We start from the raw sequence: 14300 nt of genomic DNA, 5'->3' as shown, positions 1-14300 counted from the left end.
CATGAGAAAACCTGTAAGTTTAAAAATGTTACTAGGGAAGCGATTAAAATCGATTCAGACAGTGCTGATATAATTGAGCGAGAATTTTTCGGTGCACGCATTCACATCCAAACACACACGCAGACGTTTGTTCAGTTTTTGATTCTGAGTCGATATGTATACGTGAAGGTTGGTCTAGGAGCTCGTATTAAGAAGTTCATTTTTCAAGTGATTGTATAGCCTTTCCTCAGTAAGGTAAGGAAAAAATACTCTCATAATGAAACATGAACTTATCAAGATAAATGCAACTTAAAATATAGGAGAAGTAAAGTTTTTCGTAGAACCAAAGTTTCTCAAATTGACCTCCAGAACAAGAAAAATATTTTTTCTTCGAAATAACTGCATCAGAGGGTAAAAAGTGAAAAAAATATTGGAAAAAAAATTTTGCTAAAAAATATATCTATTTATTATTTAATAAATAGATTTTTGTAACACAAAATAATCTTTCAAAATAATCTATTTAGAATAGTCACATTTGGACATTTTTACCAACTCTTGAGCCCAAATATAAGATGGCCAAAATCGAAAACAGTGTTGTCAATCTAAAAAAAACATTTTCTGACAGCGACAAAAAATAAAATGTAACTTTCAATCAAATCATTGTACAGTGTTCAAAACACAAAGTGAAGTGGAAAATTCTGGAAAATGTAATTTGGCGAAGTTTTGGAGCTTTGGTGTCTTCAGAAGAGTTGTTTTTATTCGCTTGTAAAAAGTTGGTGGTCATGTCAATCTAAGCAGCTTTGTCGAAGAACAAAATTTCCATCTCTAGACTAGTTTTAGCAGAGCAAGCCTTCAAAATAGTAGTTTATGCAACAAGTTGCAAAAAGATGATTTTTTCAGCACGAGTCGTACATTTATCCAACGAGGTTCACCGAGTTGGATAAATACGAAGAGTGCTGAAAAAACAAGTTTTGCAACGAGTTCCATACAACATTTTTTGCAATTCCAAAAAACACACACTGAGTGAAATTTTATGTCAAATTTTCATGTATTTTGTCAATAAATCTTTTAAATCAAACAAATGTTGAAAAGTGTTACTTTTCAAAACAAGTGCTGAAAAGTTCAACTTTTCAGCACCCATTTGAGTGCTGAAAAGTAGAACTTTTCAGCATTTATTTTGAAAAGTGTTGCTATTTGATTCTGTTATTTTTGGTACAGAAAAGTAGGCTATTTCGTCGTTCAAGAATGACAGGAAAAGTAAATAGTTTCACGTCGGAATTGCAAAAAAATATTTTATGAAAGTAGTGATTAAGTTTTAAAGAAAGGTGAATTTATGAGCACATTTAGAGCTCAAAAACAACATGCAATTTTATTTTGAAAAATAAATTCAGAACTTAAGGGCTGAATGTTACAGCCATTTTAATGATGAATAGAGGCCATTTTAAAACACTTATATCTTAAGACAGCTTCTGGCACAATTTAAGGGCCAGGTTGCATTTAAGGAGATCTGCCCTTACAAACTCAGAATAAAATTTGAGGGTATTTCTTAGTCTTAGAATGTTAAATTTTCAAGAAAAATGTCAACCCTTTCGAAATTCAAAATTAATCAAATTGTACAATTTCCCAAGTAATTTTGTCCACTGTATTCGAATCTGCACATCGATTTGATCAAAAATATCAAAATATCGATGAAGGAAAACGTCTTATAAATATACGCAAAAGCAAAATCGCCAAAAAAAACCGTAAATATTGCATTTTATTTGTGCCAGTGACTGTAATTAAAACTATACCCCGCAAAAACCCAACCAAGCCCAAAAATCTAGAATGACGGCGGCGGCAACGTGGCGGATCGCCACCACGTCCTCTATACTACCTACTCCTACTATGGGCATGCACCACTGCGCTTTTCCGAGCTTTTGTCCCCCATCAGGCTGTAAAGCTCCCACCACCCCCTCACGATCTCTGCTGCTGCTGTTGCTGCACCAGTGCACTGTAAACGCCTTTTTTGTGCATAAATTATTTTGCGGTTACTGTCATAATTGGAGCCATCAATTTCTGCAGATTATGGTCCCCACCCCGCCAAAAAAAGGCTTGCGACTTTCGGTTTTGGGGCCTGTTTTTCGGGTTTGCGTGGACAGCGGAAATCCACAGTTTGACAGGAGTCCGTGGCATCGGGCATCGGCAAGTGTTCACTGTAATGAAGTTTATGGACAGTCAGAGCCGTGGTGCCTGGTGCGATGCGTCGGTTGATGCACATCTGATATTGACACCTTGACATTGCACCATGTTCCGGAAGTGGAGAAGGGAAGCGGGACGGTTCTTTGTTTGGTGTAAATTTGGCAACTCTGCGGGGGAGCGAAATAAGTTTGGCCTTCGCAATTGTCTCGTTTTTGGGTATAGATTTTAAGTTTTTTTTTAAGTTTTTAACACAGCTTAGCTTTGAAACACTTAATACTATATTTGTATGCCCCTTTTTAAAAAAAATCCCAGTAAAAGTGAAAGGACATATAAAAAATTATTGACTAAAATGAAAATTTTCACAGAAAAAAAAAATGCATAAACGATTATAAATTGAATAGTCGATACATTTTATAATGCATGTATTTGCACATTTTATCAAAAAAAGGTATATCAAGCTTTTTTGTTTTATTTTTTGGACCAACGGTCAATAAAAGACGTAAATGCTTTTTTTTTATAAATTCATTGATATTTTACAAAGTTTGATAATGACATAACTCTAATGATGTACAAAGCATTTTGTAGCACTTTTAGTCTAATTATTTTGAAAATCGATTTGGTATTCAATTTCTCAATTTCTCAGCTATTTTAAAAACATTTTTTTAGAGATAACGGTGCACTTCATCAAAATTTCACAAATGTTCTTTAGAATTGCAAATTCATTATAACAACAAAAAATGGCCTTTTGGAAAATTTTAGAGAGTTTTTTTGTACCTTTAAAAAATCATTTTTAAAATTTGGCTGATACAAAAACGTCCAATTAACAATTAACAATTAACAATTAACAATTAACAATTAACAATTAACAATTAACAATTAACAATTAACAATTAACAATTAACAATTAACAATTAACAATTAACAATTAACAATTAACAATTAACAATTAACAATTAACAATTAACAATTAACAATTAACAATTAACAATTAACAATTAACATTTAACAAAAAAAATTGCAGCTATTCACACATAATTGGGGTGAAAATATATATTTATACATTTAATATTGTGAGTTAACACCAATATTTTTAAATACCTTTTTCCACAATGAGTGAAGTTCCCTCAACCATATTTTTTATGTGTTTGTTTTAGTGGACCAGTTTTTGAGCCACAAAAAATATATTTTTTTATTGAACTTACTTTTGTTATGTGAAAAAAAAATTTGAAATGTCCATTATTTTTTTTTAAATAACTGAGCATTGCAATATTTCAGCCACAAATAAAGGGGTTACATACATGTAAATCGACAAAAATGTAAGAAGTTGGTTTGAGCACACACTGAAACTTTTTTTTAAATCTGTTTTAAGGGCATTTAAATATATATTTACAACTATTATCAAAATAAATTGTATCATTGCCGAGATATAGCCATTTCATGTTAGCAGTTTCAAAAAACGGGTGCCACGATATCTCCACACTGATTTGACCAAATCGGCTCAAAATTTTGGTGAAGCCTTTAAAAAGCAAAATTTCAAAATCGGGCTTCGTCATGCACACGGAATATGTATTGCAAGTCTTCATCTCAAATTTCAGCCAATTTTGTCCATCCCATCTCGAGATATCGTGGCACCCTTAAATCAACTCGGTGTTCAGAGAAAAACGCTCACAAAGTTCGACAGTTCGCTTTGCGCACTGCAAAATTTTGAACGTAAATTGTCTCTAACTCAGTTTAATCATGAAATATCTTCATGAAACTTTCAGGAGTAATGGAAAATCATGTTTTTAGTGGATTTATTAAATTTTCTGAAATATGTTTTTTTTTCTACATGTATGTAACCCCTTAAATCAAATCAAATGATCAATGATCAAAAATTATTTGAGATGTGAATACCGAAACATATTTCTTCACAACTTTTACACATTCCAAAATTCCAAACATTCAACCCTGCTTCTAAAAATCAAACCACGTGTCCTGGCACCGTTTTTGGGTCCCATCCACACACCTGTGCGTGGGAGCTGTGCGTCGAAATTGCTCGCCGGATCGGATATTGATTTGAAATGAAAAGCGTATCGGACGGCGGATGTGCCCTGCGCCAAATGTGATTATAACAACGCTGATTGTTGAACGCGTGCTATTGTCCATCAGTTCTGGCCGAAGCCCCGGATCGTCCGCACAAGCCCTCGCCTCGAGAATCACTCAAAACCACATCCAGAAACGTTAAATTTCGGGCGCGCTCGAAACTCAATTTTGGGAAATTCATAACTTTGGCAAAAACAAAAACGCCTAGCAATCTGCTCTGGTCCCTGGGCCCGTTCCAGGGCCATGTCCGGGCCAGATCGTCCGAGAAGCCCCATCGATTTCGTTGAACCGGCCAAACTTTGGGCTCTCAAATCCAAAGGTTAATTTCAAAACAGACACTGACCTCGTTCCATTTCTGTGTTTTTTTCCAGAACCCTACAACGTTGAGGGCGTCGAGGGGCGTAGCATCGAGTTACAATGCCCAATTACGGTGCCGCTGACCGAGGTGAGCATGGTGCTCTGGTTCAAGGATGGCGCCGGAATTCCACTGTACAGGTACGTAACTTGAATTGGTTTCGAAGATGGCTTCAGTTTTCAAAACTGCATCTGCCGATTGCTAAAAACGTCCTCAAACTTAAAGTCTTCACTCTTGCTCTGCTCTATCTTCCCAACTACCAAACTTTGTCAACCCCGTGGGGACACCGCTTCATCGGAAATCGGACCAAACCGGACCTGGCCGTGCCGTCGATGTCGTCGGTACAGCTTCGACGTACGTGACAGGATGGCCCGCCAGCCGGCACACTGGTCAGCGCCGGAGGTATTTGGATCACGTGCCAAGTTCAATATTGATAAATCACCTGCATCGTTGCTGATAAAGGTAAGAACGTAACGAGTTGAAGGTTGCTGTTTTTGTTGTTGCTTCCCCGCTGGGGGGATTTCAGCTTAAGGGACATTAGCCAAGAGATGAATTTATGGTGGGAAAGTTTGTCAAATCAATTGATTTCACTTGTTTTAAATTGGTGCATTCCTCTCTTGACATTTCTTTACAGGACCTGAAACGGCACGACCAAGGTTTATATCGCTGTAGAATAGATTTTCGTACCATTCAAACGCAAACGTATCGCTACAACCTGACTGTTATAGGTAAGTTATTGGAGAAATGTTTACATTATTTCATCGAAGATTTTCACTCAGACAGCACATTCAATTTTATTTAAGTTATAATTTTCTGGGATCCTGCACGACTGATGATATTTAATTTCTCGGTTGTTGATTTTGAAGTTAAAGAAAATTGAAATTCGACAGTTGTTGCGAAAACCTGAAAACTGTATTTTATTTTTCATAATTTTAAAATAAACGTTTACATTTTAAATATCAGGTATTTATTTGAACAATATTATTAAAAATATATCAACTAATTTCATTTGATCACATGAGACAAATTAAGATTTAATTAATTTTAAGTTAAGTTAGACATCAGACTTTTCCGCTATAGCGAAAATAAACCATTGTTTTTAAGTTTACACTCACTTTGTTACCAATTTCGGTTAATTTGACCGATTTTTCAACTACTGAACAGTTCGCTAAACTGAAATCTACCAATTTTTGTAAAATCTTGCCGAAATTCGGTGATGAAGTTTATTATTGTTCAGGGTACCGTAAACCGGGGTGACTTTGATAGGATTTCAATTTGTTTTTAGAATGTTTTCCAACAGCTGAGGTTTTTCTCAAGATTATTATTTTTAAAACATGTACTGGGGTAGACTACACAAAGTCCATGCACTATTAAGGAAAAAAAAAATTTCAATAATGTTTAGAAAAAACGTTCAAAATTCTTAGTTCTAATTCCGGGGTGACTTTGATAGTCATAGTTTTTAATGTTAAAATCATATTTAAGATGTTCAAACTTTATTTGTACGCAAATTGTATCATCACTAAAGTAGCTGATATAGTTTTTATGAAAAAAAAAATCAATGTTTATATTTAGTTAACTAAATGTATATGCTTTTTAGCAAAATACATATAAATTTTACACCCAAAACTGGGCAGCGGTTGTTCGAGAGAATAATGGCCTCGAGACGAAAGAATAGTGGTACCATTTACGGACACAGAGAACACAGCTCGAGATGGGCGAAAGAATTTTCCTCTCGAGGTTCATTTGCAAAAAAAAGTTCATCCGTCAAAAAAACAAAAGTGTCGACTACGGGTATCGAACCGTAGACCTTTGACATACTAACCCAAGGACTTTACTACCTCGGCTACCACAGCTTGGTGGCTAAGGAGTGGTCAGATGTCAATGTATGACACTTGTTGGAGATTTATTGTATCAATAAACGAATGAACTCATTTGTTATGGTGGTGTGTGTTGATAGAATTATTCTCTCGATTTTGGCTCTGAGCCCTCAATAAATTTTGAGGGAACAATTCTCTCGACTCGGAATTTTGGGTGTAGGTAAAATTGTTAAAAAGTCGGAATTTTGCCTAAAATTTGTTAAAACTAGTTTTGTTTATAAAATTTTCGACTTATATTGCATTTTATACTGAATTCAAAGCACGAATCACAAGTTTTCACATTTTACATGAAATTTGTTCAACTAAAATTGCCTATAAATTTGAAGAATTTTTTTAATTGTGTTTCAAAAACACATATTATTTATTATTTACAAACTTTTTTAACCTTCTCCTAGTGGAAAATTGTCCAAAGAATCCGAAAATGCATTCCGTTTTCCGATTAAAAATCATGTTCGTTGATAAAATCATGACAATTTGAGAAGTTTAAAATAATGACTTTCATGAACATTTTCTTAACTATAGTTAACTAACTTTTTAAACTTGTCAAAATTTTATGAAAAGTTCTTCTTGAGGTACTTTGAACACTTCTCTACCACGGTCATTATGTTTCTAAACCATTCCTTACGTATTTTAATTGTACTCTTCATTTTGCGGAAAAATCGCAAACCTATCAAAGTCACCCCGGTTATCAAAGTCACCCCGGCTATCAAAGTCACCCCGTTTTACGGTACTATCGATTTTCGGTAATTCTTTTCTTCATTTTGACAGGTGGTTTACCGATCTAAACTTTACCGATGTTAAATTACCGAATTCGGTAAACAAATCTAAGTGTGTACGAACGATCGAAACTCTAATAAATTTCTGCAAAAGGATCTTGCATTAATTTACAGAGTTTAAATCATTGGCATCCACAATCGAATGTTTATTTTTCCAAAAAAAGCTTATTGAAAAAATGTGGCCAGCTTCAAAGTTGAAAAAAGTTAAAAAGACTGTGACAAAATTCAAGGTTTTCTAAGTTTTTGCAAGGTCGTTAATCTTTAATCAATTTTAATGTTGACAACCAAATTTCGATTGAACCTTACCAAAATCAGAAGTTTCATTTGTCAAACAGATGATGTTTGCTTTTATTTTCAAAACAGGAGTATCTTTATCAGAAACTAATTTGCATAAGGTTTTTAATTTGACAGGAAAAATCATACAGCACAGCCAGCAATTGGATTGTTTGGAAAAAAAAACCTTATTTTGATTCCCACTTAGAGAAAAATTCGAAAGACAACTTGTCAATCTTCGCTCCTGCACGAAATACCGGTTTAAAAGAAAATGATTGATATAAAATTCAAGGGTTTCCAGCAAAGCCTCAGACTGCCAAATAATAATTAATTACTTTGAATTAAGGTGGTGATTTAGTAATTCATTGATTATTCAGTAAAGTATGGTGATTGAAAAAATTACAAGTAATTAATGGGTAGTTAAAGTAATCATTGAGTAATGAAAGAAATTTAAGTAGTTTAATTTTTAAAATTGTACATTTTAAACGAATCATTTCTATTTTTGGTAATACTCTATTCGGTCTACCCTTATTTATGTTGAGAGAAGAAAGATAAAGATAAATATTAAAACTATAAAGATAAAAACTGACTTTTTATTTAATATAGGTATAGTCATTAAAAGTATAGCAAACATTTTAAGCATATATTCGATTGCATTTATCCAATTACTCAGTAAATTGCCAATAAAAAGGGTTATTAATGAATCATCCAAAAACCCAACTGAAATATTTTCCAAGGTTAACGTCAATTGTTAAAAAAGGGTAAAAAAATCAGAAAGCAGTGTTTTAGTATTTCCTAGAAAATTCAATGAACTTGGAAATATATTCAATGAACTTGGACTGATTTCAATACATTTAAAATCAAAAAGCACTTTAAAGTTTTTGCTCTTTCGAAGCAAACTTTTCTACGTTTCAAGTGAAACTTATTGACATTTTGGTTATTTTGAATCAAACCATACTTTATAAAATATTTGTAAACACTCTTTTAGAAAAAAAAATCCTTAATTCTTAAGTATTAAAGTATTTAAAAATACTTTTTATTTTTACAGTCCGCAACTAATTCTAAAACCAGCAAAAATTCAAATAAAAATAATCCAAAAGCTCAAGTAAAAATCAGCTTTAAAATAGGATTGTTTCTGAGTTTTTGTTTTTTTTCACTTTTTAAATTTTACTGGTTTATAGATTTATTTTGTTAAATTGTATGAAATATTGTCTATACGTTCTAATCTCGTACCAAAGTTATAAATATTTGAAAAAAAAACATTTGTAAATAACGAAAAAAATGTCACATTTAAAAAATCATTTTTAGATGCAGAATCAATTTTGGAATCGAAAAAAACAATTATTTTTGGAGAATCCCGCCGTTTTAAAGTAGAGCACACTTTTGTGATGATTTGTCAGTTGGCATGCTGCATCATTTCTGTTGACTCTACTTTTTTTTAGAACTTTATTTGAATATTCCGAGCAAGACTATTGCAACCAGAGCAACAAAATACTTCCTCCAAATTACCTGAAAAAATTGGTGCGTTTTGAAAACAAACTCTTCTTTTGATTGGTGTTCGAATTATTTATGAAAGATTCATTTAAAAAATGCTCGGGATTGTTTCGCAACGAGTCCTTCTGTACCAAAAAACTGTAAAATTTTGTTTGGTCTTGAAGAAAAATACAATTAGTGTTCAGAGCTCAGGGCAAATCTGGCGTTTTTGTTTAAACACCCAAGAAAATGGTTCCTACCATAAACGGGATTTATTCATGAAGTGATATTTTAGAGCAATTCCTGGTACTTTTGTACCCGACCCTCTCCGATTTCAATGAAACTTTGTAGACATGTTATCCTAGGCTTATATAAGCCATTTTTGTTTATATGGAGCCAATAGTTCTCGAAAATAACATTTGAGAAGAGCTTAAGGTATTTGATTATTTTTGTATTTTGTAATTTAAAAATTACTGTATCTCGAAGCCGTTTCATCGTATCAAAAAATGGTCAAAGACAAACTTATAGGAAATTGGACGGGCTTTCTGAAAAATACACTGAAACAAAAATGCCCACCACATCTATGAGATTTTTGATTTTAAGTCTAAAACTTTAATATAAAGGTGATGTCATGATTTTTTCGTTCAAAATTTTCGAGGAAATAGCCAAAAATGTTACCAAAAGACTGACGAAAAATGCAGGATGGTATGTCGCTCCTAAAAAAATACAAAAATCATGTACTAAAACTGTTTTTTTGAAAAGTGGTCTAAACGTCAAAATTTTTGAAACCCGGTAGTAAGATTCGATTTTCCAGACAATTTTACTTAAAAGTCTCCATATTGTCCATTGTACCATGTCCAATCCTTCAGAAGATACAGCGGTTTTAAAAATGAAAATGTTGAAAAAACGGGTTTTTTGGTGAGTTTTAGCAATTTCTATGTGACAGACTTGGTTTTTCAGTCTCGTAAATATTTTTACCGGAAAGCTCGTCCAATTTTCCATAAGTTTGCCTTTGACAGCTTTTTGATTTATATCGTTTTTATATTTACGTAATCAAATTTACTATCCTGGTTTCTACCACACTGAAAAAAATATTCTATTTTCAGTTATAAGCAATGTCATTAAGCTTATATCTGTAAGCCCTTACATCCAATTGAAATGCTGTTTGAGGCAAACTTATGGGAAATGGGACGAGCTTTCCGGTAAAAATATTTACGAGACTGAAAAACCAAGTTTGTCATATAGAAATTGCCAAAAACCACAAAAAAACCGTTTTTTTTTCAATATTTTCATTTTTAAAACCGCTGTATCTTCCCAAGGATTGGACTTAGGACAATGGTCAATATGGAGACTTTCATGTAAAATAGTCGGAAAATCGATTCCCACTACCGGTTTCAAAAATTTTGACGTTTAGACCACTTTAAAAAACAGTTTTAGTAAATGATTTTTGTATTTTTTAGGAGCGACATACCATCCTGCATTTTTCGTCAGTCTTTGGTAACATTTTGGCTATTTCCTAGAAAATTTTGAACGAAAAAAAATCGTGACATCATTTAAGTTTTAGACATTGAAATCAAAAAATCTCATAGATGTGGCGTGCATTTTTGTTTCAATGTATTTTTTACAGAAAGCCCATCCAATTTCCTTTAAGTTTGTCTTTGACCACTTTTTGATACGATGCAACGGCTTCGAGATACAGTAATTTTTAAATTGCAAAATACTAAAATATTTAAATACCATACGCCCTTCTCAAATGTTATTCTCGAGTACTATTGGCTCCATATACACAAAAATGGCTTATATAGGCCAAAGATATCATGTCTACAAATATTCATTGAAATCGGAGAGGGTCGGGTACAAAAGTACCAGAAAAAATCCTGATTTGAGCTGGAATTGCTCTTTAGTAAAATATGTGAAATTCAGTAAACATAATACATAATTTTGGACTGGTACGTTTTTAAAAACCGTAAAACGGGGTGACTTTGATAGCCGGGGTTCGAGGTTTGAGATTTTTTCGAAAAAAAAGGAAAAGTACATATTGCTATGAAATCATACTGACCATGGTAGGGAAGTGTTAAACTTTTTTTTTAACTTAAAAGATTTCTGGGCATTTTCAGTTGAACAATTTTCATAAACAATGTGAAAATTTTTGATTCGTGCTTTGAATTTAGTTTGAAATCCAATATTAATAGATAATTTCATAAACAAAACTAGTTTTAACGAATATCATGCAAAATTCTGCCTTTTCAACAATTTCACCTAAAATTAAAATGCCTTTTTTAAAAAGCTTAGAAACTTATTTAACTAACATTGAGTTTTCCTTGAAAACTTGAACTTGAACTTGAATTTTAAAAGTAACTATTTTTTCAAAAATGGTGCATTGACCTTGTGTGGCCTACCCCAGTACATGTTTGAAAAATAATAATCTTGAGAAAAACATTACCAGTTGATAAATATTCCAACAATAAATTTAAATCCTTTCAATGTCACCCCGGTTTACGGTGGTGAAAAGCAAACTGCTAATTTATTTACACCAAATTATTGAACACAAATATATTTATCGAGGATATATCAAGCTTATTTAGAGCAGCGAATGTTCTAGAAGGTGAATACTCCCAGAAATAATTAATTATCAACAACAATTTTTACTATTTTTCTATTAGTCGACAAAAATCTTTATTATCCTCTTTGAATTTCCACACATCCACAGCAGCAGCTTATGAATTAATTATCCACCACTTTTGTATCAATCTTTTTTTACTGAAAACCACTCCTGAATACTAGTGTCGTGTTAACTCATTCATAACTGACGAACGCACACACGCATCACCACCCAGCCTGGGTAAACTCTATGAAAAAGTGCACGCATTAACGCTTCAACAGACTTGAGCTATTTTTTTGTTTCGTTTTCCCATCGGGAAGCCACACGAGACGGCCAAGTTCTCGATCAACCTGCAATTGCCAACCCGTCCCCGTGCTGAATGAGCATTATTTTGCATAAAAGCTTCCTCCTTTTCGAAAATTCACCGGAGCAAATGATGCTACACATTAAGCAACACAAGGTTGTTACCTGAAGGAGGGTGATGGCATACCTCTCGAGCTGAAAAGCTCGACTTTGTGAGTGGCTTCGGATCGAGCGTTAAAATTGAAGTATGCAACACCCCCACCCCCTCGGGAGCCCGACTCCAGCAGCGAGCATGCAAAAGCTGAATGTTTAATCTGGTCGTTAATTATTTACAGTGCTGCCGGAGCAACCGGTGGTTCTGGACCGCTGGGGACGGCTGATGAACGGAACCAAGCTCGGACCCAAGGAGGAAGGCGATGACGTCGTAATTACCTGTCGTGTCTCCGGAGGTAAGAATCAATAGTTCCAACCCGTAGCCGCCATTGTGGAGGAGGGAAATGTCGCTGGTCACATCTGGCAGTGGCTTTCATTGGATTTTGTAAGCATTTATGGGCCAAATGAAAAGGAGTTCATTACAGTTTTTATCGAAAAGCGTTTTGTTACAGGCTACAGACAAAAAAAAAGTTGAATTTTGGAATGTTGAAATTTTGGTTGGTTAAATATTACCTATTTTTTGAATATCACAAAAAAAAGTGTAAAAGTGTGAAACTGATGAATATTCACCAGAAACTGATGAAAATTCACCAATTCCTGATGTAATATTACACATTTTTGTGACACAAAATCTGTCACCATTTTCTGATAAATATTACCATATTTTTTTCTGTGTAAAAAAGTATAACATTAATAATTAATATATAAAAAATACAAACTTCACCTGCGAGTATCAAAGGGTAAATGATGACTGATTTTGCTCATATTTGGCCCAGAGTTCTAAAATAGCTCAAAGAACGATAGTCAGCTTGGCGAGCGATATTTTGAGAAAAAGTCCCATATTCTGGGCACCCTATTGATCACCCATGCAAGTCTAATTTTGGCAGCTGTCCAACAAAAATGGAACCTAAATATTCGAAAATTAATATCTTTGGAAGGAATTTACTGATCAATTTTGTTTCTTCGGCTAAGCGTTAGGTATTGATGAGAACTGTTCTGAATTACTTTTACGATTTTTCATCGAATTTTGAAACTTCAATTTAAAAAATTATATTGTTTATTTTTTCAATTTTAAAAACTTGATCCATTTCGAAAAATTAATTTTGATTCCAAAATTTAAACGAATTAACGGATGAATTAGAAAATTCCACACATGTTTCAACATTTCCAATTGGACACAACATAATGGAAAATTGAAGTCAAGGTGAGACTTGCACCTTGACTTCAATTTTCCATTATGTTTTACTATTATCAGCAACCAAAGGTCCTTTCTTCACCTCTTCTTAGACGCATTTTTTTTGAAATTTTTGGAACTTTTAGTATTGAAATATTTTTAGCACGGGCATTATGTTTTAATTCTAAAAACTGTAATTTTTTGTAGAGATCAAATTTTAAGTGAAGCTTCACAGGTTTTGATTTTTCTTTAAAACCGTTAAAAATGTATTTTTCCAATATTTTTTTTAAATTGACTATAAGGCATCGTTTTTAGCTCAAAAGTTGCGGGATTTTGTCCCCTAACACACATAAAAAAAACAAAAATTGAAAGTACGGATTTTTGAGCATTACAACTCACAGATACAACTTATAACTTTGCCAAAGATATTAAATCGATCTTAAAACTACTTTAAAAGAAACAGTTTTTTTTTTAATGTATGGACAACTGTCAAAATTGCTTCTATGGCACAAAGTTTGAGCCAAATAAAAAAAATCGGAGATTGGAGATAGATAAGGTCCAGTCCTTCCAATCGATCTAGTGTCGAATATCGATCCTTAGAGAATTTTTGGAGATGTTTCCAAATATTTTTTTTCGAGTTCTTTATCCAGACCCAAAAGCAAATCTTTTACCTTTCTTTAGTAAGACACCACCCTATTATACATTCTAAGATGTACATTGTAACAAAACTAAAGAAACGTGTTAAAAAAAAGAAACTTAAGATGGAAAAAAAATCAAAGAAAGTAAACAGGAACCATATGAACCATTTAAAGTGTTATTTTATTTAAATTCAATATCGTAATTCTAAATGTTTGTCTAAATTCTATGATTATTTGGTTAAGATTTTTGATCATGTTAATGTATTCTCACCAATTTTTATTTAATTTGACGAGGCACTTACGGAAATAAGCTTCATATTCGATCTACTAAGGAATGCCTCAAATGAAATCATTATATATTTGGCATAAACTAAAAAAAAAAAGAAAAAGAAACTCTGTTTCGTTTCAATCAATCATTCCTGTTGATTTTTTTTTTC

The 14300-nt window shown here is 33.0% G+C and overlaps 1 protein-coding gene across 4 annotated transcripts in view; it reads left to right on the top strand.

Moving 5' to 3' along the window:
- LOC6045655 (hemicentin-2) overlaps positions 1-14300 on the top strand; it is a 149616-nt gene that overhangs the window by 77737 nt on the left and 57579 nt on the right. For all 4 annotated transcript variants that reach the window (XM_038254539.1, XM_038254538.1, XM_038254537.1 and 1 more), the window contains exons 3-6: positions 4611-4734; positions 4942-5056; positions 5229-5322; positions 12234-12347. In XM_038254539.1, the coding sequence (XP_038110467.1) occupies positions 4611-4734; positions 4942-5056; positions 5229-5322; positions 12234-12347 (447 nt within the window). The remainder of the gene's footprint in view (positions 1-4610; positions 4735-4941; positions 5057-5228; positions 5323-12233; positions 12348-14300) is intronic.

The sequence above is a fragment of the Culex quinquefasciatus genome, chromosome 2 (assembly GCF_015732765.1).
Source record: "Culex quinquefasciatus strain JHB chromosome 2, VPISU_Cqui_1.0_pri_paternal, whole genome shotgun sequence".
NCBI lineage: Eukaryota > Metazoa > Arthropoda > Insecta > Diptera > Culicidae > Culex > Culex quinquefasciatus.
Note: the sequence above shows the minus strand (reverse complement) of the source record. Positions and strands in the feature narration are given on the sequence as shown.